At 35.9% G+C, this 27,985-nt stretch overlaps 1 protein-coding gene across 2 annotated transcripts; it reads left to right on the forward strand.

The window, feature by feature from the left end:
* The first annotated feature begins 1,223 nt into the window (after nucleotides 1-1,223).
* Nucleotides 1,224-21,271, forward strand: LOC582838 (sodium/potassium-transporting ATPase subunit beta-1-interacting protein 1). 2 transcript variants are annotated; one of them, XM_011669400.2, is made up of 8 exons: nucleotides 1,225-1,444; nucleotides 6,779-6,916; nucleotides 10,541-10,624; nucleotides 14,053-14,253; nucleotides 14,992-15,052; nucleotides 17,167-17,260; nucleotides 19,710-19,718; nucleotides 21,142-21,271. In XM_011669400.2, the coding sequence occupies exons 1-8, from the start codon at nucleotides 1,391-1,393 to the stop codon at nucleotides 21,158-21,160; spliced, it is 660 nt and encodes a 219-aa protein (XP_011667702.2). In that variant the 5' UTR covers nucleotides 1,225-1,390; the 3' UTR covers nucleotides 21,161-21,271. The 2 variants fall into 2 exon arrangements, with proteins under 2 accessions (XP_787869.3, XP_011667702.2); XM_782776.5 differs by lacking the exon at nucleotides 19,710-19,718 and having other exon boundaries at nucleotides 1,224-1,444.
* The last annotated feature ends 6,714 nt before the right edge of the window (nucleotides 21,272-27,985 follow it).

Consider the following 27,985-nt stretch of genomic DNA (forward strand, 5'->3'; position numbering starts at 1 on the left):
ACCACCCCCGAAAAATAACCACCCCCCCCCCCCCTCCTGCGGGAAATTATTATTTTTGGTGTGAAAAATATGGGTATTTTTATACATAGAGAGATGGGTATTTTTATACAGAGAGAGAGAGAGAGAGAGGGGGTGCCATTTGGGGGCATCAAAAAAGGGCTCTTTCTGGTTTTAAAAAAGGTCATCTGCAAAGGGAAACCTTAAAGCGGAAATATACAATTTATTACCAGGGATGATTTCAATGTTTGTTTCTCTCTTTACATGCTTAGCTTCATACATGTACTTTGCAGATGGGTGTGATGGTCTGAATATTAACTTGCGAGCGAGCGAAGCGAACGAGCAACAAAATTCAGATTTGTGAGGTCGTAGAGCAAAAAATTACAAGCAATATGATCATGAAAGACTTTTTAAAGTATCATGATTATATCGACTATGAACGCGAGAGAGAGAGAGCGCAGCGAGCAAGTTTTTTGGGGAAATTGAATAATAAGTTGCTCCAATTCACTTCAAATTAGGGGTGCATGTTGTGGAGAAAGGAAAAAGGAAATGACTAGAAAAGAAATGGAGCACTTATCAAAGTAACAAGGGCAATTATTAGAGTTGAAAAAAGGGCACTTCTCGCACCTTAAAAGAGGCACTCGATCACCATAGATGAAAAGGGGCACTTCTTATGTCTGTTATAAGAAGAAAAAGGAGCTCGTGTAAAAATAAAAGGGTGTTTATCCAACAGGGTGAAAGAACACTTCTTACAAAAGGAAAGGGGCACTTGTCAAAGTAAAAAGGGGCATTTTGGGGGGGGGGGGTACTTGAAAAAGTTGGGATGGCACTGTTTTGTATTTCTATATACATAAATTGTACCGAATTTTCATAAACGGTCGGAAATACAGGTACACATACTAGATATAATAACAAATGTAAACAATAACAAAAATCAGCTGGTTCGAACAAAGCACATTAACTGAGTGAGAAATACGTCCGCGGGATGGACTAAATTTTAACACACACATACTGTTAGGACACCTAAAATTGATCATATAAGCTACAACATTTTACGGGATTCTTCCACAATTTTGAAATGATGCCGTCCAATCCCTCCTTCACTTGTGTTAGCAAGAAGAGACAGAACTACATAAAAATGCGGAAGTAGTATTCGAAAAGCAATTATGAAATGAGTGTGATGCGGTCACATGTGGGAAATAACCACGGACAGTACGTACGGTACGCAAGAGGCGCATACAGTTAACATACAGAATTAGTATTTCGGAAGAATAGCGGATCGATGCGGCGCGGCGGATATCTAAGTCGAGTTTTATATGGACTAAAATTCACATTCTCTTCATATGAGGGCAACCCATTCTTTGGAAAATAATAGGAACAGCACATCATCAAAATGGGTTGCTGTACGAGGCAGTGTTCAATGATAACATTATGTATCTTACAGCTGGTAAGTGTACCATGTATTTTTGAAATTCATCTCATGTCAATAACTACCGGTATGCAGGAGGTTGGAGCTGGAGGAGACTATAACTACCGGCTGCTTCTGTACTATGACTGAGCCATGCGCCTGCAGTTGGCCGTGTCATGGCTACTAAAAACCGCCACGACTCTGGCCTGGCTCAGCTTAGGCGAAGGCCAATGAATAGCCTTTAGGCCAATGGTAGCTTAAATATTTGTTATAATTTTTTATTCAAAGATAGGTTAAATGGAACACATCAAGCAGAGTTTACTTTAAAAAGCTTATTTTTTTAGATAAAATGGAGATTTGTGTGCAGTGTCATGTAGATCTATTTTGTATTTTTGACAAGTCTGTAGGTCTAGAATGGTTAGTGTGTGGTGTATTGAAAACTATAAAGAATGGAATACTTGTTCACTAATCCCACAACTCGTTGCATTGCACAGAAAATGTATTCCCTTTTCATTATTTTATTGAGGTAGTCTATAGGCTTTCTACTTGCAAGTGTAGTCATGCAGGCAAATAAATAAATCCGAAATGACATGTCATGAACGAGAAACGAGTACCTGCACTGAGATGGACATGAATAAAGGCTGTAAATAAATAAAGCTTACGACAAAGTAGAAATGACGTCGAAAGTCCAATGAAGATGATGACGGGTGATGAACGAAGGAAGGGGCTCACGCGAAGATGATGCGGAGGCTTGATGGCAGAGACGCGGCTTTGTTGTCGTGGCTGAAGAGTGCGATGTCGACGCTGACGCTCATGATGATGATGAAGCTCTCGGAAGAGAAGAGAAGTAATGTGTGGTGCTCGATGGCGATGCAGTGAATATGTCGATGTCAGAGGCCAAGGAAGAAAGAAATGAAATCAAAGTCGGTGCCGATGCGAATCAGTAAGTCGCTCGATGAGTTGGATGAGCCAAACTTTGGTGAATGTTTAAGAGAGCTACGGTGAATCGAGCTTGTGATGAATGTTCAGGCGAGCTACGGTGAGTCGAGCTTGTGACGATGAAAAGCTACCGGAGCGAAGTGAATAGCACTGTAGCAGCTCCCAGTGGAGAATCAAGCGCCATGCCGGTCCCGATTATAACGTTCCACTGGAAGGCTAGAGAGAGGGCAGAGAAAAGATTGACGTGCCATGAAAGAGGTGCATAAAGCACAGAAAATTCTTGAGTGCGGAGAGAAGATCACAGAGACATGTTGACTCGACCCAAGATAGATGCAGCCGTTGTTGACTGTACTGTCTGTGATGGTAGCAGGAGTAAAGAAACCTCGTGGTGTTGTAATACGCGGGGTGAAAACATGATTCGCGATTGGAAGGAAAAACATGTGGTCTGAATAAATGAATAAAATAAGTCGCGTAAAGTAGTTTGCACACTATTTAGACTACATGAACACGTATAATAATGTTCAGATTGTATTTATTCTTGGGAACTTGTTCATTTCATAATTGTGATCTTACTTTGTCAACTTATGTTATTTATTGTGCAAACAATTGTAATGAAATAAAATCAATCAACAAAAAAATGAAAAAATGAAAAAATTCTAGACCCAAAAATATTTACAATCAGTGCAGTCGGTGTCCAGATATCTCTATTGAATTATGATTTTTTCTTTTATTGGCCTACCAACAAAAAAAAGGGGGCATATTTAATTTTAGCCCTTCACTTTATATACAGAATACATACAGTGTCATTTATTTGTGTTGTACCGTACATACTGTATCTTGTTATTTTGACTACAGCACAGTACAGCACAGTAAGATTGGGTTGTGTTACTGAACACAAAGTTTCACTGTCGTGTGGGCTGTTGATTTAAAAAAAAGCATAATCTTTAATACCCCAATATTACAGTTTGTTTGTTTGTTTGTTTTTAGATATTAGTCTGTATAACATTGAAGTTTAATTTGGTGTACTATTACGCCTGGCTACGAATGATTCTTGTGTTCTTGTTCTCTCCCTCCCCCCCCCCCCCCCCTAATAAAAAAAAAATTAAAAAAATTACAATCTGCCTCTGGCTTATTATGACATCACTTCATGTACATGTACATGTATGCCTTTGTTTTTGTTTTCAATTTACATGTACATGTACATATACATGTATTTTTTAAGGTTCACATTTTCACATTATTTACTATACCCGGTAATACACTGTATTCTATGCTCTATTCTATGTATTTCTCTGGTTGTACGTTCTACATGCATGTATACTACTGTATATGTACAGTGTGTACGGTACATGTAGCTTTTACATTGAAATGCAGAAGGCAGGTTAGATATTTTTCCTTATTATGCATTTGGGCAATTATGATATCTTAATTGTCACAGCAGTGGTAACTAGGCAACCCCAAATGAATTAACATCCCTCCTTGTCCTGCCACTGTCTGCTATTGTACTCTGCACTTTTTTAGTCTGCAGGCTCAAACATTTTGACAATATAAAGAAAATTCCACAAAGCCATTAGCCTTAATTTGTACTGCTTTTGAGGATCCCTCGTTGGTTGTGTCTCAAGCAGTTACAGTATAGGCCAATAGAGAACAGTTTTCAGTCTTGTAATTCAGACCCCATGTGACGATTGACAAGTGTAAAAGGGCTTAAATGGTTGTAAACTAGTCCCACATGTACATGTACATAGACAGCGATGTTTACTTTCAGGAATGGTGTACAATTGCCATTCATTGTTAAATTGCTTGTAGTGTACCTATAGTCTTGCTTAGATCTAACAATGCATCAATTGGTTATAAAAAATAGTTGTATCATTTGAAGTTGTTCAGACCTGTTTACAGATTATTGATGTGTAATTCACCTAAGACTATGTGTACCCTGTATGAGTGTATGTCCATGTAGATGTTATTCTGACTTCATGTCGGGAAATTAATACTGTCCATCTACAAAATGTCTCTCAGCACATTGTAACTTTGTAAGGGCCTACCTACAATGTAAATGTAGAGACAGACTGACATTTACTGTACACTGTACTTTGTAGTGACTTGAGATCTTTTGGCAGAGCGTGTGAATCTAAATTCAAAGATGTTTTTCCTCACCTGCTTTTGTAAACCAACCCTTTTGTGCAGAGAGCGGTAACAACAGTTCAATGGTCCCTCCCACAAAGGAACTGATGGATAGTGAAAGGTCCAATTCATTGAATTCTTTCACAGCTGACTCACCTCAATGGCCAAATCTTTTGTAGGGCACTCTTTTGTCTGACTGCTCACAGACAGTTACTTTAGTGGCATTAGGGCCAGGAATTATCATCAATTTAGGTGTTTATTATTTAGGTTCCATTTATGTACATGTACATTGGTAGGTGTACAAACCAATCTTGATGTACACTGTTTATAGGTCTATACATGTACAATGTACAGTGTATGTATTTGAATTTATCTTTTACCCAAGCTTTTACAGATCCTCATAGTACACAGTATACTGCAGATAGCCATGCCATGTACACTGTACCCTGTATATTATGTCTATGTAGGCTTAATATAACAATGCATGTTTCTTCAGAAACCAATCATTCTGTTGGAAGTTGATAATGTTGAGTAAAAATTACATTCAATAATCTGAATTCATATAGCGCATTTATTTTGAATTATTGCGTCCATCCAGTCTGTACAGTCTGTCGAAAAATACATGTTGACTTGCCTGCATCAGGGAGATGGGATCACTGTATGATGTTCAGTATGTAATTTGTACCTACATGTACTGTAGTACATGTACACCACTAGACCACATGCTGCATGTGTACATGTAATATTAGGCTGTTAATTTGTATAATGTACATGTACTGTACATGATGTACATGTGGGACCAACAGGTGAATAAATGAAATATAGGGAACCTTTCCAAATTAAAGAGGATTATAATCCTCTTTTTTAACATGAGGGTATTGAGATAAGTTTGCAAAGCGGGTCTTAAAACCCAAGCCTTTTCACACCTTTCTGACAAAGGAGTTTTGTTATAATTCCTTGTCTGGTTCCTTTTAGTCTGGGCTGGTATAAATATGCCCCTCCTTGTGTTCTACTTGTATTGTGTACCATGTATTTTAGATGAACACTTCCTCGTTTATGTGGACATGAATTCACGTTTGACTTCAATAGTTAAATTGTGTGTGTGTGTGTGTGAGGGGGACAATAGGACTTCCTGATTTATATTTGAGTTCATCTTCTTGTTACATACTGCAAACTGTCTGATGAATTGAATCAATAGAGTATGAGAGCGATGGAGAGAGAGAGGTAGAGAGAGAAAGAGAGAGGGAGAGATGGAGAAAGAGAGATAAAATGGGGAGGAGGAGGGGGGGGGGTGATATAAAATTATAAATGTATTCCCATGTGGCCATGTTATAGATTTAGGCCTACAAGTACATGTACGTACTCCTGTTATACTGTTCATGTATATTTTCTGTAGTTTTGCCTTCGTCTGTACAATGATCAGCATCACACGCTGTCAAAGTCAGCATGATGCTCAATTGGTATGAACTTTCAAAAATGAAACTAAAGATTGTAGGTGTGTTGACAGGTAAAGCATTGTATCATATGAATGGACCTTATACCATTGGTTTCACAAGCAAATTAGCATGCACTTGTACTGTACATACTGAAAGCACTTGATCAATGACGTGACCCATGGTTCCACGCCCTTGTGTACTCTACTGAGTATTAATATTGATTTGGAATCGTGACAGGCTAGATAATGTAAATGTGTACATACATTTATGTTTGTATTTTTCAATTAAGAAAGGAATGATTGTGTTCTCTTCGATTTCCTGGCACAATTGATAGGGGTTATTATGATTTATAATGTAGATTCTATTGTGTACGATTGAAGTTTAAATGTATTGACAATTAATACTCACTGTCTTCTGGAGTATCCCTTTTATCATTTTGCTCATCATGGACAATATTAAAAGATTTTAAACTATATACATGTACAGTGTGTACATTACAAAATACAATGGCTTTGCTTTTGACAATATCTGATCAGTCAAATCAATTCTCTACTTACAACATGTACTCAGTACTGTACTTCTGGAAAAATTTCTCAATGACAAATTAATTGCCTATTTCTACAATGTAGTACAGAAGGCCCTTCTCCCCTTTGTTTTAAGTTTGTAACCTTTCTAGTGTGGAGAAAAGATCTTGTTCATGTATTCTGTCGTTCAGAACATACATTTCTATATCAAGTACAGGTGTACATGTACATGTATGCATAATTTCTTGCGACATGTTACACATGGACAATCTATGGTATTTCTATTCTGTACAAAGTATTCTGTAATCTGTAGTTTGTACACCTTCCATTTTTCTTCTCCATTCTTTGCACAGATCGCTACCACGGAACGACTTGTGTTTGACTTCCTTGGCTTCATGTGGGTGCCCATGCTGGTAGGATTCTTCAATATCATCTTCGTCCTCTTCGGCATATTCGGCTCCTATCAGTACAGACCAAAATTTATGATTGTGGTAAGTATCTTTTGATAATAATGATGTCTTTCATAGCAACGGTATCCACCAACTTTATGGTAATTGCTCAAAAATTTACATTGTACCAGTTCAATGTACATTCAGGTGTACTTCTCATGATATCCGCTCATGTACTGTAATGCCAGAAACTGCTAAATTTATCTTTAAACACTTTACATGTACAGCAGGAATCCACACTATTTTTTTAAAAAAGGGGTCTGGATTTTTCTTTTTAGAGTCTGTATTTACATGGACATGATGTTTTTTAATTTGAAAAAAGAAGAAGAAGAAACTTTGGGAGTCTGGACCTACAGTACATACACATGTAGATTTGGGATTCCTACTGTATGTACATGTACAGTGTATGTGTCCCAGGTGCTTTAGTTTCAAGCCCTGCATTAAGAAAAGTACAAACGCATGGAAGATAATATCAACAACATTGAAGTACGAGTACATTGACATACATGTACTGTGAAAATTAGGGATGGAGAAGTGCTGACCAAATTTGTCATCAAGTTGGCATGCTCCAATTGTCATTCTGAAAGGTCCTGTGTCCAAAATACACCACGCATCATGGAATTTGTGTCTCTGCCAATACAGTCATGAGAAGTCATTAGGTGAATTGGGATGACATGCATGATTGCATCTGTCGTCACCAGTCACCATAGCACAAACTACGTCAGTTCTCACACTTGCAGTTATATGAACTTGGGGAGTGATTCGGCTGAATTATGTTCAAGGTATACAGCTTTGATGTGTAATACAGCTTTCAGTGTACAGATGTGGTCTACATCCTGGTATAGGGGGAATAATTCTACGATGTTAATTGATGTTTTTATTAATTTCTATGGAGAGTATTGCCTGCATACATGTACAATGTACTAAGGCTGTGCACAACAGTGTAATGAGGTACCCGAGTACACTCCCAGGCTCACAGGCGAATACTCGAATATTCGGACGCCATGTTTTTTATAAATTTTTTTGAATTTTTTTGAATTTTTTTGATTTTTTTTGAATTTTTTTGATTTTTTGATTTTTTTTCTTTTTTTTTTTTTTTGCCACTACCATACCACTCGGCAGTTTCTCAGGTCCCTCGCTGAAAACGCATGCAACTTTACTTTGAGTTGCAATTGAAAGTGCCGATTTAATAAGAATAATAACAGTAAACAATGCTGTTTTAAAAACCAAAGATGGCAGAATAATCCATTTTCCTCCAAGTCCAAACAGAAATCTAGACATTTGGTCCCAGTTTCTGAAAGGTGAGTTTGACAGTGCTTGAGTTGGGAAACATTTTTACCGACGGTACCGTGCCAGCGGACGCCGCTCTCCCTGGCACGGGTAAGCGCTGGCCTGGACATTTTTTTTTTTTTTTAATTTTTTTTTAATTTTTTTTTTTTTTTGCGGCCGAATATTCGGGTACAAGAAATCGTACCCGAGTAGTTGTCAACCGTGCGGGTACTCGAGCATTCGACTACCCGTCGCAGCCTTACAATGTACATGTATGTTTAAAATACTGTGAAGGCATTGATATACTGTACACCTGTATACATGTACATTGAGTATCAATGTCTTCTCTAGTATACAGTACATGGTGTAGGCCTACATGTACCAATGTATGTCTCAAATGATGTAAGGAATCATTCATCCTGGATGTACACGGTATGGATAATGAACAATTGTCCCAGTGCACCCGAATATACAACACACTTGTACTGGTATTGGACCCATACAATAGTACAGTGCAGGTTTAAAATGTATTGTAATCCTATCATCATTCCATATTATTCTTACACCCCACTGTTGTTTATCTGATGTCCCCTTGGCTCTCCTGTGCTCAGGTGAAAAAAAAGCAAATACACATGTACATGAACATGTACAGACATGTATGAATACAGTACATGTGTACACTGTACAGTACGGAATGTTGTTCTTTAAAATGTCATCACTACTTAAATCATAACAAGTTTAGGGCCATTCCATGAGAAGAAGGACATGACATCAAAAAAAGAAATGTACCTCTTATGTTAATTCTTTGATTTATCACTAACCTTATGCCATGGATGTTCATAAAACATTAGGGCCTTTCAAATTCAATACAATTTTTTTTTCATTTTTGTTGATTTCCTAAGATCTCAAACTATCATCAAAAACGTACATGTGGGACTGCAGCTGAAAAAAAAACAATTTATTGCAGATTACACAGGATTCTTGTAATATTTTTTCCTGAAATTTTCGCTAAATGGAAAAAGATGAATATATTTCCATATTCTAAGGGGTCCTGTGATATTTAATCTATTACATAGGGGTAAAAATGGCCTCCGGACAAAATGTAACGCGAGTTACCGTAACGTGAGTTACCGACATATTTGCTTCCTGCATTTTACTAGTCCATTTTTTCTTATCTTTAATATTGTGATCTTATACTAGTAAGTCACAACCTACTATCAAATTAAAGTAGGAAAGATTTTTTCAAGATTGTCTAGTATGAGGAGAAAAGAGGGTCTCGTAGAATTGACGATGTCCTTTTTTTGTAACGCGAGTTACCGAAATTCAATAATCCAAGAATCTAAAAATGTTTGTTCTTCAATTTTCTTTTTTGTTTCATTCAGTTGTTCTATATCTACCCTGTCCATGTTTGAAAAAAGTATCTTGTAGATCCTAGCAGTTCTAAAGATATAGGCACATTATCGTGTCAATGTACCCATTAAGTGTAACGCGAGTTACCATGGAATGGCCCTTTATTATTTTGTTTGATTTACATGTACCCTTGTACTTTGTACATGTACATGTACATTGTAATGTATGTGTGCACTCAATTCGATAAAGCTGTTTTAATTCAGAGCAGCTCTCTCTTGATTTGCATTCTTCACATTTATACATATACATGTACATGTACATGAAGCAGGGTTTTTTTTTTCTTCTTTTTTTTCTTCATTTTTTTTAATTTTTTTTTTATATCTTTAAATAATACCAGAGCTCTTTTGAAGCTTTTGTCAGAGGAAAACCTCTGCACCCATATATTTTTCTTCCTCTGTTTGTGTACCCTAGATAAACTTCATCAAAATAATGTTCCTGAACATTAGGCAAATCACTAGCTGTGACCTTCTATTGTAAACAAAATTCATGGTATTGTTTGATTTTTAGTTTAAATTAAAGGCTTAGAAATTAGCGGGACATGTGCAAGTTTGCGCGCTTATGATGAAAGTCTTGATAGACATTTTAGGCCTGTAAATAAAAGCAGGTCAGGGGATGAAAGCGAGAGAAAGGGGGGGGGGTACAATTAAAGAAAGTCCTTTTATCATGATTTATTTTCACCCTTCTACCGGTAGTTCTTCTCTTCCCACCACCACTGTCAGAGTCTGGTACTATTAAACCAACATGATTCCTGAAATTATAACCCTGGTCTGGGGAAATATCACCTCCTCTCCCCCCCCCCCCCCCCCCCCCCCCCCCCCCTCCCTCCAAAAACATTAATAAATAAATAAAAATAAAAATATGGTCACAGCTCTGTCCTTGTGTAAGGGTGTGCCCATGTTTAAATATGCATAACATTAATGGATATTTTTGTATTATTCTCCAAAATAATGATTACATTTTGTATAATTTGTCATTATTTCTTTACAGTATTCACTATGGCAATTGCTGTGGCTTGGTTGGAATATCTTCATCATATGTTTATATTTAGAAGCAGGAATTCTTTCACTTGAGGTAAGATATATTTTTATTATACTTTACTCTGTTCTATCATAAACTAATCATAAATGAATATTTTGATTCATTTCTACTCATATTAAATGCACTTTCAACCCTTGATATATTTATCAGGACAAAAAGAAAAAAAAAACATTATCTTGGTCTTGATATTTTAGGCAAGATAAGACTAAATTGTGGTCAAAAGTGAATAATCTTCTTGTTAATAAGGCAGTAGGCAGGTTGGTGCATGGGAGGTACATGTACATGTAGATTACAGCTATGTTTCTGTTCGTACATGCTTCCATTCTCAAAAGTGTGAGTTGAGCTATTCATTGAATGTGATTTCCAGCAGGATCTTATTAGTTTGTTTTTATTTTTTCTCATCTGGATCGCCCATTTACTGCTTTAAAAAAAAAAATGCAGAATTACTTTCAGCCGCTTCCTTTATTCCCATAGATTGTTGTTGTTGGTTGGCTTTTTGGTTTGTTTCGTTGTTTGATAAAACACACATTTGTGAAACTGTTACGGATATCAAACTATCAAAGAAAAGAAAGCACAGCTTGAAATGCAATACAATTTGATGATTTTAACAGACCCACATTGACCATGCATTATTCTACCACTTTTCTACTTTCAACACTTGATTTTGCATGTATACTGCATTCAAATAATATCCTTGTAGTGCCTACATGTACGAACTTGGTGTGTATTTTGGTAAATATTACTGCCGTTTCTAAACAAGTTTACATGTAGGTGGAAAAGCTGTTTACTGCTTCTGTAAAAAAAATGGATAGGGTTTGGGTAATAATGAATTTGAGAGAAAATCAGAAATGCAATTATATAGGGATTTTTAATTAAATTCATTTATATGACTCAAAGAAGCTTGCATTATGGTTAGTACAGATACTTGCAATTAGTAATTTATTCAATGAACTTAATAGATATAATGAATTTGTCCTCGTTCTTCAGTAAAGGTTCACAATTTATAATGATGTCGGATAGACTGATGGAAAAGGAAGGCAATCCTTACATGTACGTACTGTACAGCCTTCCCTTGCAATGGCCATGCTGATCCCAGGTAGTCTTGAAGCACAGACCCTATTAGCACTTACGGTATAAAATGTAATAAGGCCCTGAGCAAAGCCTTGTCTAGCCGTTGGCAGGAGCCACCGCATGTACAGTGTAGGGTCTATTTAAACTCGTGCCTGCAGAGTGCAGACTAATGTAGATCATACATGTAGGCTGAAATTTCAGCGCAGAAAGGTCATATGAACCGGGCTAAGGTCGTTTGAGAGATAGTATAGATTACCTGGTGCATTCCATGGGGGTATGTATCTCTCTTGATCAGGGGTGGGTAGAGGAGAGTGGTGATTGATGGTAGAGATCACATTTATTATCTGTATGTGGGCTGCCTAATTATAACTGCTATGCAAGGGATCATTCGCACATGTAACAGTAAACCGCCTTTACAAAATAGGCATAGCAAAAGAAAATTGACCGTAGTATGCTACATTATGACTCAATTTCCCCCCCCCCCCTCCCCAATTTAAAAAAATACAAAACAAACAGAACAACGATACTAATAACTGTAGAAAGAATTGACATTAATGAACAATGATTAGCAAAGTCTCTATCCGAAAAGAATTGATAATAAATTAAAAATGAGCTAAAAATGTAGTTCTATTTAGCTTTTGAATTCGGTTACTATTACATTGACCTTCTGTTCTGAATACTTTGTATCACAGAGAACAACAACAAAAGCATTGCAAAACTAATATTTGAAAGAAAATTGGTTTGCAAACCAATTTCGTGTTAAATTGGAGAAGACAGGGCAAGTTTTGTGTATACGCATACTGTGTATACAGGACAGTCTTTATTGGCATTTCCCCCAGATGTTGATTCAACTATCTTGAAAACAGATGTACCAGTACCGGTAGACATTAATGAATTTTGAGCTTGTGAGGCTGCTTGAAATTCCTCTTTGAGATCAGGAAGATGAACTCCGAGATGAAAGGGAGGGAGGGAGGGAGGGAGGGAGGAGGAGGGAGGGAGGGAGGGAGGGAGGGAGGGAGGGAGGAGTGAAGGATAGAGGAGGAGGACGGGAGGAGAGTAATGCTCTTGCATGCACCATGTACACGCAAATTGTGAAGTGAGACGTTTAAAAGGTACATGGGTTTGTATTGGGGGGGGGGGGGGGGGGTTACTTTAATACAGGCATCTTGAATAATCAGGCCTATATGAGTGTGTTTCATTTTCTAAGTTGTAGGCACTCAAGAACATCAGTGTAGATTATCAATTGTAGGTATATTTCCACATATGATATGCCATGGATACACATGCACAAATGTGTTCAGACTTTCCGTTTAGGTTTATAGTCACTCAAACAAATACACGCTATGGTTAAACGTTTAGCCCCAAAGCAGTCATCTTCTTTTGTTTTCTTTCTTTCTTTTAGTGAAACCATTTGAAAGTCCAAAACTGCAAGCATGACTCAGTTGCATATACCAAATAGATATGGGCAATAATTTGGCAATTTCAAATATTTTTTTAAAAGTGGAATTCAATATTTAAAGTGCAATTTGTTAATTAGTTTCGGACAATGAATCTAAAGTGTTCCGCATCCAAAAGATTTGAACATTACTCAGTTTGCTCGGTGTACGTGAAGGAGGAATGGGATCATTCTAGCCTGGCATTTCAGTCACCCAGACAAGCTTTGTAACTGTCACATATATTAATGTCAGCTGCTTGGGATACCTCATAAAACACAGGCAGCGGTGCTCACAAGCATCGCAAAACATAATACAGGCAGTGAAAGCTATCCATCCATCTCTCAACCATAAGATATACTGTACTTAATCATCACTGTGCAATGTACATGTTTGTTTGCATGCAAACTGCTGACAACTTTTAACAAAGTTTAAATGAGATCCAAATTAGAGGATCCGGTAGGAAGATTCATAAACCTATTCCATGAATGCCTGTGCCTTATCACAGCAGTAAGACTCAGTCTGGTAGTAATATTAAAGCTCTTTTCAAAACAAACCAATTGTATTGTTTGTGTTTATTATATGAGCTACGTGTACATGACAGTACATACAAACAGAATATCATCAATCAAGTGTAGTATATTTCCCTAACATTACCTGGGGGAGGGGTCAAGAAGAAGGGGAGGTAGGTGGGAAGGGGGAGTGGTTGTTGGAAGCAATACAAATTGGGACTAACAATCAAACATTTACAATGTAGATACATACATGTACATGTAGAACAGTGCAGTATTTTAGCATGTCAGTGATTGCCTAGTCAAACTAATGGCACTCACAGTTGAAGTAACCTTTGTTATTATATTGCAATGTACATATTGTACATGTATGAAGGCACAGAGGTAGCATTAGAAATCACTATTAAATCATGACAATTTCTCTCTTCCCATTCTATCTCCGCAGCAACACCAATATATGTTAACATTTAACACTAGCAGCAGTGAAAGCTGGTGGATCGAGCACGGTTTCAACTGCTCTGTGACGTACAACATCACCACGTTGCCTTCAGGTATCAGTACGTCGGAGAGGATAGGAGTCACGGGCTGCCTCCTTGACTACAGATACATAGAGGTCATCCATGCTGCAGTTCAATGCTTTTTATGTGTAAGTGTTATGTAACAGTTCCTACACCCCCCCTGCCACACACACACACAAAATAGGACCAGATGAAGGGAATGGCTGTTGTACCATACAAAAACAAAAATGCTCAACTGTGAGCCTACAAGTATTGCAAAAATCCCCACAAAATTTATTTTCTTTTAAATTGTTCTTGTGCAGGAGAAATCTCTCAGAATCCAGCCTTTCTCTTGTAATATCAGAGATCCTTCTGCGCTGTCTCCATATTTGTGGAAAATATCAATTTCAGAGTGGCACAAATACTGAGCCATTAATTGCCTTCAGAAATTGCTACGGTGTTTGATTATGATTTTAAAGTGAAATTTGAAGCCTCCAACAATAAATGCTTTCCATCCTGAAACCTCAGCATGGAGTACAGGTGATATTTAACAGAATGGCTCATATTATTAACCTCATATATTTTAACACATGCCCTTTTGATTCTGAACAGTCATTAAATGCAGTTCTACTCATGTAAACAGCTTGGTTGGTAAATATTTATTAAAATTGAAAATAACCATAGGGAGATGAGGAAACTAATGTTTCATTCCATAACCAGAACTCTAGAATAACTTCATGAACTATTTTTTTTGTCTTGTTTTCTTCCACTGTCTTCATCTTCATTTAATTCTTTTCTATCTGTCCCCTTGACCTTTCTCTCCTCCTCTTCTATTCTCTACCCCCCCCCTTCTCTTTACTCCTCCCATCCCTCTTCCCCTAATCCAGGTCTTGGGTATCGCTGGGGCTATGGTCATGGTAAAGAAATTCAATGAAGAAGAAGACAGCTGTAAGTATACTAATACCGTCTTGCCTACTAGATACGCATAGGCTGTTGAAAGCTGCATGAATACTGTGTGTGGAACCATTCATAATGCATTCTTTCAAGCACACTGCAGATGACTACTTTCTTGTGCAGTTTCTTGTACTTTTTAGCTTTCTTTCTATTGTAATGGAGGGAGGAGCTCTTTCTTTCTCATTAAACAACTACCTCAATCAATTTTTTTTCTTTCTAAATCATGTAAAAAGTATTCTGCTACATTTAGATGGAATAGTTACTGTAAGTGTCAGATGTTACAGTACATCAAGTCCATTCTGTAAGCCTTTTTAGGAGAGTAGCAAAATTTGTGTATGATCTTAAATCCTTGATAAAAATAAGGTTGCCCTTTTCAAGCAGATATGTATCAATTCTGTATTCATGCATACATCTTTGCCTCCTTCTGCAACACTATTTCTTCATGTGTTGCGTCGGTCACCTACAAACATGTACATGTGTACATAAAGAAGTAGCGTGATTGAACACTTATCCATATTCAGGAGAAGTGATCAGAATGGGCATTATAAATGAGAAATTATAAGCCTACAAACCCTCAAACTCCTTCTCCCCCCCCCCCCTCTTTTTTTTTTTTTTTGGGGGGGGGGGTGTCTCAATTATTATGAACAACAACATAAATTTAGGACATAACTTTGCCAACATGACAGAAGAAATATACAGGGGATCCATAGTCCATACATAATGTGCACTGTAATTAAACTACACCCTGGGAATCATTTATGTCTGTGGGTAATGCGTCACAATCGCATGCTCTTCCTAAAGTTTAATTACCTACTCAATCAACCGGAGTCCTTACGAGATGTACTAAGTAATTGTATGTAATGTAATGCTTGGATGTACACTTAGAAACCAAGGTCAGACATGTACATGAAAATATGTTTAGTATAAAGCTTTTTATATGATTAATGGAAGGGAACTCACAATTTTGGACAGGTGCATTGTACATGTACATGTAGCTTCTTCTTCCTCTTCTCTTTCTTCTTCTTCTCTTCTCCTCCTCTTTCTTCTTCTCTCTTCTTCTCCTTCTTTTCCTACTCCTCCTCTTTCTCTCTCTTTTTTCTCTTCTTATTTTACCTCTTCTCTTCTACTTTTTTTCTTCTTCTTTTCCTTTTCATTCTTTTACTTCTCCTATTTTTTTTTTTTTTTTTTTTCAAAATTAAATATACATGTACCTACATGTACAGTTACAGAGGCAGTCTCCATTTAGAGGTAGCCAAATGCTCAATATATTTCTGGGGCTAATTTAATCTGCCAAAAAAGCTAATTTTACCCCATAAATCACTTTTCTAGACCGGTTTTATGGGTCATTAGGGGATTGGCAGTCTTATTAACTTACATGTAAGTGGTTACACAGTTTATAATGTTTTACTGAATGAGTTCAACAAACTCTAAAAAAGCCTGAATATTCTTTTAATTCCTCAAATGCATGGATTGAATGCTAGACCTTACCAATAGGTCTTTTGGAATGCTGTGCTACTTTTTGGGATTATCTTAACTTTCTGATTACACATCAAGTATGCTATTGACAGGAATATTTCAAGTCAACAATCTTGTAGTTATAGAGTTATAGAATCATAGCACTTCTTTATGGGTTCACAATCTGACGTAGTTTGGGAATGTAATATGGTGTAAATCTGTGTTTGTGGGAAGGGGGGGGGGGAGGTTCTCATGAGCCCATGGCTGCAGATTTGTTATTCTACTACAGTACATGTTCATGTATGATGTTAAGAATTGTCATTGTAATTATTTGCATATTTTCTTGAAGCCCTGTGTATTTTTGACTTCCATGATTCAGAATACAAATTTGTTTAGTTGTAAAGGAACTTTTCCTAGTCATTCACATACAAGGGTATAGACTACGATAGTGATTTATAACTTGACATCACTTTTCTTTCTGTACCCTTTCATTTCCTCACTCCTTTCCTCCATTTTGAATATTATTTATTGCCTTTTCATTTATGTTTTATGATTTGTTTTTTCCCCCCATTTTTATGTTATTGTTGAGCACTCTTCTTTTTCCTATATTATTTTGGTTCCTTTCTTTATATTTTTGTTTTCTCGTTTTGTAGTTGATTTTATCGGTGGCTTTGATTCTTCGTACACTGCCTACAACTCACATGCACAAAAGCCACCTGCCACAATGCAATTGGAACCAATTTATGTGTAAGTAGTATTAAAGCAATTTAGAACGTGGGTGTGAACAGAGTTGTGTTTTCTTCATATTTCTGTGTTTTGAATCTTGTGCGTGTTCACACAGATAAAGAATATAAGTTCATATTTGTGTTTTTTCATTGAAAACGTGTGGGGAAATATATTTTAAGTATGTAAGTATTGTTTGGTTTGTGGTTTTGTCCGTTTTTGCTTTAAATAGTAGTTTTGTTGTTTCAATTTGTTGTTTTGGGGATGCTTTTTATTGTCCTATTCGACATTTAGAATGACATCATACACATCTATCCCTAAGTTTTAGAAGCAGCCAAGACAGTCATAAAAATAGACACTAAGCTGGTCTGGTAAAATAAAATAAAAATTGAGATAAAAGATTACCGGTAAGTATCAAGTAAGGTTCCCTGCATTGATTTATCTTACAGGCATAGAAATAGAAATTTAATCAGGGTAATCGTCCTCATTTCACAATTCACACAGTACAAAATGGTATGTGTGATTGTTTTATACTATTCCAATATCCAATTCATTAATGTAATATACATACACTGTTATGAGTATATCTGCTTGAGAAGACGATAAGATGTTTTTCAAATTTGAATGCAGGAACTATTCAATATTAAATTTGATAATAAAGTTATTTTTATATGACTGCTATAATGTATGAAACTTTGCTATGTTGCCCACCCTCCTTCGATTTTTGATATGATTTATATACATATTCATCTGTTGGTCTCATATACTCCCACCTTTGTTGAAACTAACTGGCGTGTAATATGGTTCCTATTAATAGGAGTTCTTAATGTAAATTAAAATATCTTTTAACATGTACTACCATACATGTACATCATGTGTTGACTTATCTTTCACTAATCTTCATTCGGACTTAATATATCTTTTATTTTTATGTTTTCATTTTAACTTGATTCCTAATATTTTTTTAGAATGTTGACCAATATCCCTTGGGCAGATAGTTGTTGTTGTGTGCTTTGCGTTTTGATTGTAGCTACTAGGTTGTTTATAATAGGTGCATGCCGGATGTCAAATAGTTACCAATGCTACCGTAGGTGCTTTAAGTAAATAATGTGCCCACACATAAGGTCATTTGTTTGATATTATTTTTGTTTTATTAGGGGGAAATATTTACTTTTTGATTTTATGCATCCTTGATTGGCTGGTATTTATAAATGAAAGAGAAAAAGGTGAAATAGTTCCATAATCTCTTAGTGATTAGTCATTTGAATAATATTAATGAAACTCAAGAAAATACAAAATGATTTTATCAAGTTTTGGATTTTATCAACAGTTGATTTCTAGGGTAGCACCATGCTTTTAATATAAGAATCAATATCAGTGCTAAAAGAAGTGATTCCCTCTCATGCAATGAAATCTAAGTACATAATAATAATAATTAGATCAATTTATATAGTGCAGCTCCTATATAAATGTACTGCTACTTTACAAAATCACAATATAAAATGTAAAAATCCATTAAAAAGCTCCTAAAACAAGTGCGTCTTCAACAAAACTTTGAAGACAGCGACAAATGAGGTTTTTCTCACGTCTAGGATCAGGTTATTCCAAAGCTATAGAGTGGCGCAACTGAAAGCATGATCTCCCAAGGGTTACTTTAGTTTTTATGCGAGATAGCTTTAGAAGCAGCTTGTCCTGTGTATTTCGCAAGTTACGTGCATGCGGAAGTGATTCAAAAGATAATAATTCAGACAAACAATTTGTCCATGTACTTGTAGTATGAATTTTAAAGGCACTATTGTAGTGAAGGAAGGAAAAAGAAGTATATTTAGATTTGCTATTGCAGTGGTTCTTGCTTTGATGTGAAAAGAAAAATACCTGCTTACTGCTGAGTCTGGAATTCTTTTTTTTTTTCAAGAGGGGGGGGGGGGGGGGGGGGGGGGGGGTAAGAAGTCAAAACACTGAATTCTTAATGAAGCCAGCTTGCTTTTGCGTTATGCATTGAAGTAAAAGTTTACTGGATGTAGTTGCATAAAGTATTGAATGCTAGTGAATGATTTTATTATGGTTTTTGCATGGTTATTTATCACATATTTATCTCTTTACCCCTTCACCTCTTTCTCATTATAAATACCTTCATCTTCATTATCTCTTTTCTCTTTTAATCTGCCTCTGTTCCGTCAACCTCACTGCATGTCTATTCCTCTATCTCTTCCCTTTTTTCTTACTGTTTTTCCCATTTCTCTCTCTCTCTCTCTCTCTCTCTCTCTCTCTCATACCCTCTTCTCTCTCTCTCTCTCTCTCTTTCTCTCTCTCTCTATCTCTATCTCTATCTATCTCTCTTCTCTCTCTCTCTCTCTCTCTCTCTATCTATCTCTCTCTATCTCTATGTGTGCTGTGATTCTTTGCATGATGACTGCATGTCTTTGTCTGCTGCCTTGCTGATGTTGTACTCTTGTTCAATACATCTCTACAGAGACGCCAGGTGAGGAGACGTTACCCAAAACTTTCAGAACATTTGATCCTTATCTCAGTATTTTAATCTCACATGTTCCTGACCATTATCTGTATCCCCCTCCCATTGAAGTGGAATGTTATTATACCCCTCATCCCTAATATATGTATATAGGACATGGGTATCTGACAATAACTTTTAAAAAATGAATAATACTTACATGTATATTGATAACATTTAACTCATGTAAAAGCACCTTTTTCCATGGGTGCAAGGAACTCTCCATATTCATATGCATATATGATATACGTTTGCAGAGGCCATTTGAAGTTGTCCAATGAAGCGAAAATTTGTTCGATAGAAAGGAAGATTTTTCCTTGTCCCTGATGCAACTTTAAAGATCATAAAGCCAGTATGTTTACAAACATGGCTTTGGAATAACAAAGGAGGGAGCTAGTTTGGTAGATCTGAATTATTAACCGTGTAATTGGATCCACTATTTGTTAATGAAAAGAGGGAGAGAAAAAAGAAGTAGTCCATTCTGACAAATGAAGCGTGTCATTGATTAATATGAATGATTATTTGATGTATTTTCAATTTTTCATACCATGATACCATCAACTCTTTGAGGCTTATTAATTCAAATTTTAAAGGGAAATCCAGCCTTGATAGGAAACTACTCTAGAAGCAAAGAGAACAGTTATAGAAGCATACTGGTAAAAGTTTGAATTAAATCAGATATAAAATGAGAAAGTTATGATTTTTTTATGGTTGCAATCACTAAGGATACGATCACTTCAAATTGGCTAGATCGGTAATGTCTCTGTGATGCAGACAACCTTTCCATTTGTTCAAACACAAAATGACTAAAATTTAAATTTTTCAAAAATGTTTGACTCAGGATGATCTTTAATTTTAAGAGGACCTGTATCAATATACTCTCCATAATAATGCTCCAAAGGTGAAGCCAATTGGGACAAAAAAATTTATTTGTTATATTGTTGTATATGACAAACGGGAGAGTTATCCGTCCCTACGTCACAATCCATTGACAAAATTGCCAATTTGAGGTTCGCATAGATGTTGTGGTCATATATTTCAAACATTCATAACTTTCTTGAAATTTGCCTGATTTATTTCAAACTTTCGCCATTTTTGTTTCTCTGAATTTACTGCTTTCATTCATATGAATTTATTACAAGGGTTAGATTGCCCTTTAATGGATTTTGCAGATTGAATTGGGGGTCGGGTCATCATAGCTGCACGAATGTACACAATGTGATGATACTGTTTTATATAGTTGGTGCATGTGTGAAGAGTCTTGAAAATTAATTTGAGTACCGTAAAGTACACAATAATATTTTTTAATTTTTAATTTATTGATTAAATATCCAATTTTTTAGTAACCCATGTTTGTGTCTTTTTTCTCCTACACGTCTCTTGTTTGTTACAGGCACAGGGGGCTCCGTTGACAAACTGAAAATGTGAGGCACTCGGCCAGAGTGAATGCACCGAGCGACAGATAATGAACAAGAAATTACAAGAGTGTCAACTTGCTTGCCAAATTATTGAAAACAATTTCATGAAAAGTCTTAAAAGTTGAGTGTACCTAGCGAGGCTAGGTAAAGAACAGCCATTGGCTTAAGAAGGTATATGCGTTGACATGTAACGCAATGATATGACTTTCATGACAAAAGTCGATGAATATTTTTTTGAGGAAATTTTATATAATTAAGTATTGCCGACGTCTGCAGTGGGAACACATTTCTGTGAATGTAAACACTCTGGATTGCCGTTCAGCTGCCCTTTCACCTCACTTGCACACCATGTGTATTCTCCAACCTCTGAGCGTTTCAGAGGATCGTTGTAACAAAGTACTGCCTACATGTATGTATGCAGTGGGAACATACTGCAAGCCCAATCCTCAGCTCCTTCACCTCACAGGCCTCTGAAGGAAAGACATCATACCTCGAGTCTTGAGCACGGCTTTTGAAGGAATCTTCTGTTTCTGCGTGAAATGCTTATAGAAATTATGGAAATGCCCTACCAGAGAATGGTGGTAATCTATGTAAGCCTTATTTGGTGATTTGAGATTTGTTTGGAGTTGAAAAGGAATAGGGCACTCATTTACATACATGTAAGAGTAAAGTTGAGTTCTGGTCATGCGATTGCATTGTGAAAGAAATGTTGTGGAATGGACAAGAAAAGGTTAATCATCTAGCAAATAAGTATTGGTGTGCATTGCAAGATATTGGAATCATCAAAATGATAAGAAATTTGGCCCAGTCTTGGTAACGTCACAAGCACCGTACACAGAAAGATGTATATGGGACTACACAAACATGTGGCATAAAATTCTGTCCAGATTTTTATGATGTTACATGCCATATTTAGAATAATAAGGCGTTTGAGCCATGCTTTTCGAAAAACATTTTTTATCTGATGTTCTTCCACACCTGCATAATACAATGATAACACTCACAAATAATGTTCACCTCTTCCCAGAACTCAACCTTCTCTATAAGTGTGTACCAACTATCTGTGAGGGCAATTTTCAGGTATATGTCCACTGGTAGGTCCATGCTTCTGAAGGTTTATCAAGACAAATCCCCCTCTGCCTGTAAGAAGGCCATCACTGAATTGTTCCGGTAAAAAGCAACATACGCGAAACCTAAGCGTGAGGAGATCTTCGGTCTATTTTGCAAACGCTGACCATGTAGAGATTAAGTTGTTGGTACCGTTAACCAAGTCCATTCGTTTATGTGCAGTTGTCCAAAAGAAGACGTAGATGGCGTTAACCAGTAATTGCCAGGCTACACTCCCTTTGATATAAATATTTACATATTTAAATATATACATATTTTCTTAAAAACTGTTTTGCCTAGCATTGTATACTGGTGTTCTCTTAAAGTGTGAATGTACAGTTGTATAACTGGGATCTTTAAAATGATACTCAAGATTGACTGATCTTTTCAGGGTTTTGAGAAATTTTGATACTATTTTTTGTAATGTCCTTGAGCACAATGTGCCTTGTATTATCAAAATGTATCACTTATTAATTGAAGACAAGTACTACATGTACCTTACTATCTCAGAGAGACCCACATAAAAATCAAAAGGTCTTCAGGAAACTACTAGCCTGATGTAGGATAAACATTGTGGGGTCTCGTTAAACTCTGTTCTTGAGTTCTTGTAAAGACACTACAGGGATTTTACAACTGACACTTAAACAAATAGGAGTACTTTTCTTTATACCGTATACTATATGATATAAAGTTTAAATACACTGATTTTTAAGTGTATGAAAAAATACTGCCTCAATCATAAATATATTAGTGTTATTACTTGAAATATATTCAAGGTTACTCAGGTTGCTTGAGGATGATGCAAAAAATAGTAAATTGTTGCTACCTCTCGCTATAATCCTGATATGGACCCGCTCCCCCCCCCCCCCCCCCCAACAAAACAAAACTGTTGTGGAAATTTCTATTCTAACAGACCGTTTGTGACTAGAGTGATACATATCTTTTGATGTCATGTTTGTTAACATTTTGCTGGTAGGTTACCCTGGCAAATAATTGCAGATCTCAAATTTGCTGGGCGATGCATGATTGAAAAAACGGAATCCCTCCATTTGTATTGCACACAGTGCAGCATTGTCAAACATGAATATAATTATGCATGATTGATGAATGGTCACCCCCATCTGCCCCTGAACTTAGACATTGCCAATATAACAGGACCATGCCTTGCTTATCATAAGGTCACATTACAAGTGTAACATAACCTGGGAGATGATGATATTTGATCTCTTTCTACTGCTGTAACAATACATATATTATCACTCTAGTCATAACAAAGAGAAGTACCTGTATATCTTTCCATTGCCTTTGCAATGAGATACTTACTCGTTTGTATTACCCAGAAACTTCGCCATCTCTTCTTTTTTCCAATTTAAAAAAAAAAAAATTGTATGCTGCTTGGAATATGTTGTTTTCTTTTTTTCCCAAATTGAACTAGTGTATGGTGAAAATGAATTTCACACAAAGACTTATGTTCGAAATGTATTTTTTTCTCCAAAAATTACTAACTAAAAACAGGAATTTTGCTGTATTATTTCAGTACATTTTTCCAGGACAAGAATTTTTGTCCTGTTAATTTTTTTTAATGTGAGAGATGAGATGCACTTCAGGTGTATTTGTGATTTTGTATATTTAGACGTACCGTACACGTATTAGACTACATCTTTGCAAATTTCGCTCTATGACGTGGATTTAAGATGTCAAACGTATGTGTTATTTATTTTGGAAATATATATATTTACATTACATGTAGCTGCCACACAGATGCAATTTCTTTATAGTGCTAGGTTAGGTAAAAACCTTGATTTAAATTAAAAATGTATTTTTTTCTTCTTCTAAACAAATTATGTAAGGTGCACAGTTTATCCCATCACGTCAACTTTTATAGTACCGTAAGTTAATTTACTGATTTCATGGCTGTACTTAGTGTGGATATGTATTTATTTTGTTATATTATTTTATATTATTGTATGAATATGTCAGCAAACATTAGCTTTGTTATGAAATTTAAAGATGAAGTTGAGTTCTGGTCATGCGATTGCATTGTGAAAGAAACAGTGTGGAATCGACCAGAAAAGGTTGATCATCTAGCATATAAGAATTTGTGTGTATTGCAAGGTTGTAGAATCATCAAAATGATAAGAAATTTGGCCAAGTCTTGGACCCACGAACACGTGGCGTAAAAATCGGGACAGATTTTTACGATGTTTCATGATATATTTAGAACATGAAGGCATTTGAAGAGCCAAGCTTAACAACATGACCATGTTTTATCTGATGTTCTTTCACCCTTGCATAATAGCAATGATAACGCTCACACATTAGTTTTCACCTCTTCCCAGAACTCAACCTTCTCTTTAAGCAATAGCTGGAGGGTTGAAACCAGTAACCCTTCCTCTACATTTAATAAACAAGGCAGGTTATCTACAGTTGTCTCTCAATTGGGCTGTACCAAGTGGGTATCTGGTAAAATGTATACCTTGGATTGCTTGAGCTGAAATTAAATCCAGTTTTAATTTTTAATACACCACATACATCAAGACCGATGTGGTGTACCATTACCATAAAAACTAAGCATTATTTTTATTGTATTTTATGTAGTTACACAGACTTAAAATTATATGTGAAAGTTTAGCTTAGCTAGTTTAGCTCGATTAGTATTTTTAATGATGGTGCTTCAGTGTGTGTTTGTTTGTAATTTTTTGCACTAATTGTTTCGTTTTTATTTTGTACCAATTGCTTTCACCGATACACCATAAACATTCACCAGAAATATAATGCAGAATTTCCATTGCACGTGGGGCTTATACGGACAAGGACGTATTCGTACAATGTAAGTGAGACCAAGTACCGTATGATATTTAGAGCTTATGTTAGCTCACAGCACTGGTAGGCCTATGTAATTATCATGTGCTACCATCATCGGCATCAAAATTTATCTAGGCTTCTCTGCATTCACCATATGTTTTTTAAATTGTGAAGGTCACTTAGCTCACATCCAATAAGGAATTTCAAAAAGGTTTTTAATCTAGCCTGAATATAAATTTAGTGTAGTTGTGATTTTGAAATAACTGATATGTCGTAATAAAAGGTGTCAAGTAGTTTACACAAAGCCATATATATTTATTTGAATTTCCAATCATTGTATGAATATTTGAGCTGGAATCAAAGGGGAAAATGCTGAATCACTTAGGTTTCACATACTTGTCTTTGTCATATATCAATTATTGGCAAGGTGTATACTTCGTCATCTTCAAAATCAAGAATAGGTTATCAAATCATTTATAATAAGGGCTAGGAAATATATTGCAAAAGATTTTTGTTCACAAATACAGTCAAACCTGTCTATGAATGTCACCCATTGGCAACAGAAGACTGGCCATTGTAGACAGGTGGCCTTTCTAGACAGTTTCTACAACACACATTTCTTTATCAAGGGAGACAAAATACATGGTCACTGTAGAGAGGTGGCCACTAAGACAGGTTTGATTGTATGTGTATTTGAGATGCAAGTTGATACAACAAGGATAGGCTTCAATGCTGCCTTTGAGTGTTATTTGTATTGCTCTTTTTATATTGCTATCCCAAGGGATTATAAGGGTGCATTAATATGTGTGATTTTTTTTAAAACAATACTCTTTTTTTTTTGTACATTGAATCATAGGCAAATACCAATAACTGACAAAATGAGTATACATTGTTACTTTGTTGACATAAATGATTAGTAGTAATAAAAAAAAAATGATATATTGAGTAACTTTGTTCCAAACTCTGCACATATTGTCCTTAAGATTTTATTTTATTATTATTATTTTGTACTGAAATAAATCTGTGTAAGTGGAATATTGTTTTTGCTTTTACATGGTTCATCCTGCATTCAAATGAATAATTCACAGCTTACTTTGACCAGCACTGCTATTCATATACGCTGTAATAAAATGTTTTGGATAACAACCAGTTAAAACGTAGTGTATGCTTATCAAGTTCATTGCTGATTTTTATTCAAATGTGAAAAAGGCACTTTTTAAAGACAAAACCAGTTATGCTTGCTTACTCTTTTAAGAATTAACCTAGATGTAAACTGAGGAACATTTTAACTTCTTAGTCTTACTCGACCACAATGAAACTATAAGTAGTATTCTCTTAATAATGTAAACAGACTTCCAATCTTATGAATGAAGTCCTTAACATGTGTGAAATTTGTGTATTTTATGTTGCTAACTGAAAAATATGTTGTAGCAATTACTGTGTGCATTGTGTATTCATTTAATACCTATTGGGGTGAATGAATGAATTATATTTATATTTAATTAAAAAATTAATGACATTTGATATACCTTATCGTGCATGGTATGCATGCTCTCATTTACATAATCTTAATTTAATGATCTCTTTATAAAACTGTACAGATGGATGTAAATGTGCAATGCAAATGTATATATTGTTCTATATTATCAATGTAATTGTAAAATAAATTGATCGATTCGTACAAAAAAGTTCTTTTTTGTTCTTTTGTTTATCTTTTTTGTTTTAGCAGAGTGGCCCACGAGCGGTTTTATCATACCTAATGGAGCCAGAGCATATAACACGGAGTTCCTATAGGAAATATATTTATTCAGATGGTTATATCTCAGCCAATACTCAACATATTAAATTGGTTTTCGACATTTGGACGTTATTTGTTATGCTCTTTCGGAAAATGAAGAAAAAAATTGAGAAATTCTCAAAATAAATTTTTATGGCGTCACAGCTTCGGTATGATATGTAGCTTATAACTTAGACTCTTAGGCTTAAAAAAACCAAACGGTAGAATAAAAAAGAAGTGAGAACAGCAAATTAAGTCATTATAAGGACAGTTTCTTTTTCTTTTAACAGTGTTCTTTATAACGAGGTTCCATTGTATACACACTACAGATTCACACATTGAAAAAATAAAATGACAACATTATAAGGAATAGATAGACTCCTGAAATGCTTTTCATAGAACGCCTGTATCGCCAAGAAATAACAACAAATATGTATGTAATGTTTCGTCTTTTTTTGGGGGGGGGGGGATGTGGGTGGGTAGGGGAGTGGAGCATTTCTCTGTAATTATTAAATGGATTTCCAGGTTGTGTCGAATTCAGTCTATCCATGGATGATGATGGCGTTTCTGCCAGTCATTGATCAAGTTTAAAGCTTAGAGAATGACATATTGAATGACATTGATATCGTAAATCACCTAGATTGTTCAATTAAAATGATTAGATAGCGTTCACTGAAAAAAGTTTAAAGAAAGTTTAAATGGGGCACTAGAGATAGTGAGAGAAACTGACAAGGGGGGGGGGGTTCGGACCCCTCCCTTCGAAACAACAGGTATATTGAACTATATGTTTGCACACATTTTAACCGAAAGTGGCTTAGATTATAATTTTTTTTTTTGAGGAATCCAAATTTTGGATTTACTCCTGCTGTGGTGGAGATATTTAACCAATAAATCTAGGTAAACTAATTCGTCGTGTTCCCAGTTTGTTTTTATTTACGTCCCTTATCCAGGTACACTGTGACTTGTTCAGAGGGAGGTCCAGGGTTCAATGACTGAAATCAAACTTCAGCAAAAGTAGCGTGCGCAGTGCATCCAAGCGGGGTTTACGAGAAGAGATTTTTACCAGTCTTTTTTCTGTTTCCCGCGAAAACTTGATCAGCTGATAACGTGTTTGTATGCTAATTTCCATT

The sequence above is a fragment of the Strongylocentrotus purpuratus genome, unplaced genomic scaffold (assembly GCF_000002235.5).
Source record: "Strongylocentrotus purpuratus isolate Spur 01 unplaced genomic scaffold, Spur_5.0 spur5_contig_839, whole genome shotgun sequence".
NCBI classification, from domain to species: domain Eukaryota; kingdom Metazoa; phylum Echinodermata; class Echinoidea; order Camarodonta; family Strongylocentrotidae; genus Strongylocentrotus; species Strongylocentrotus purpuratus.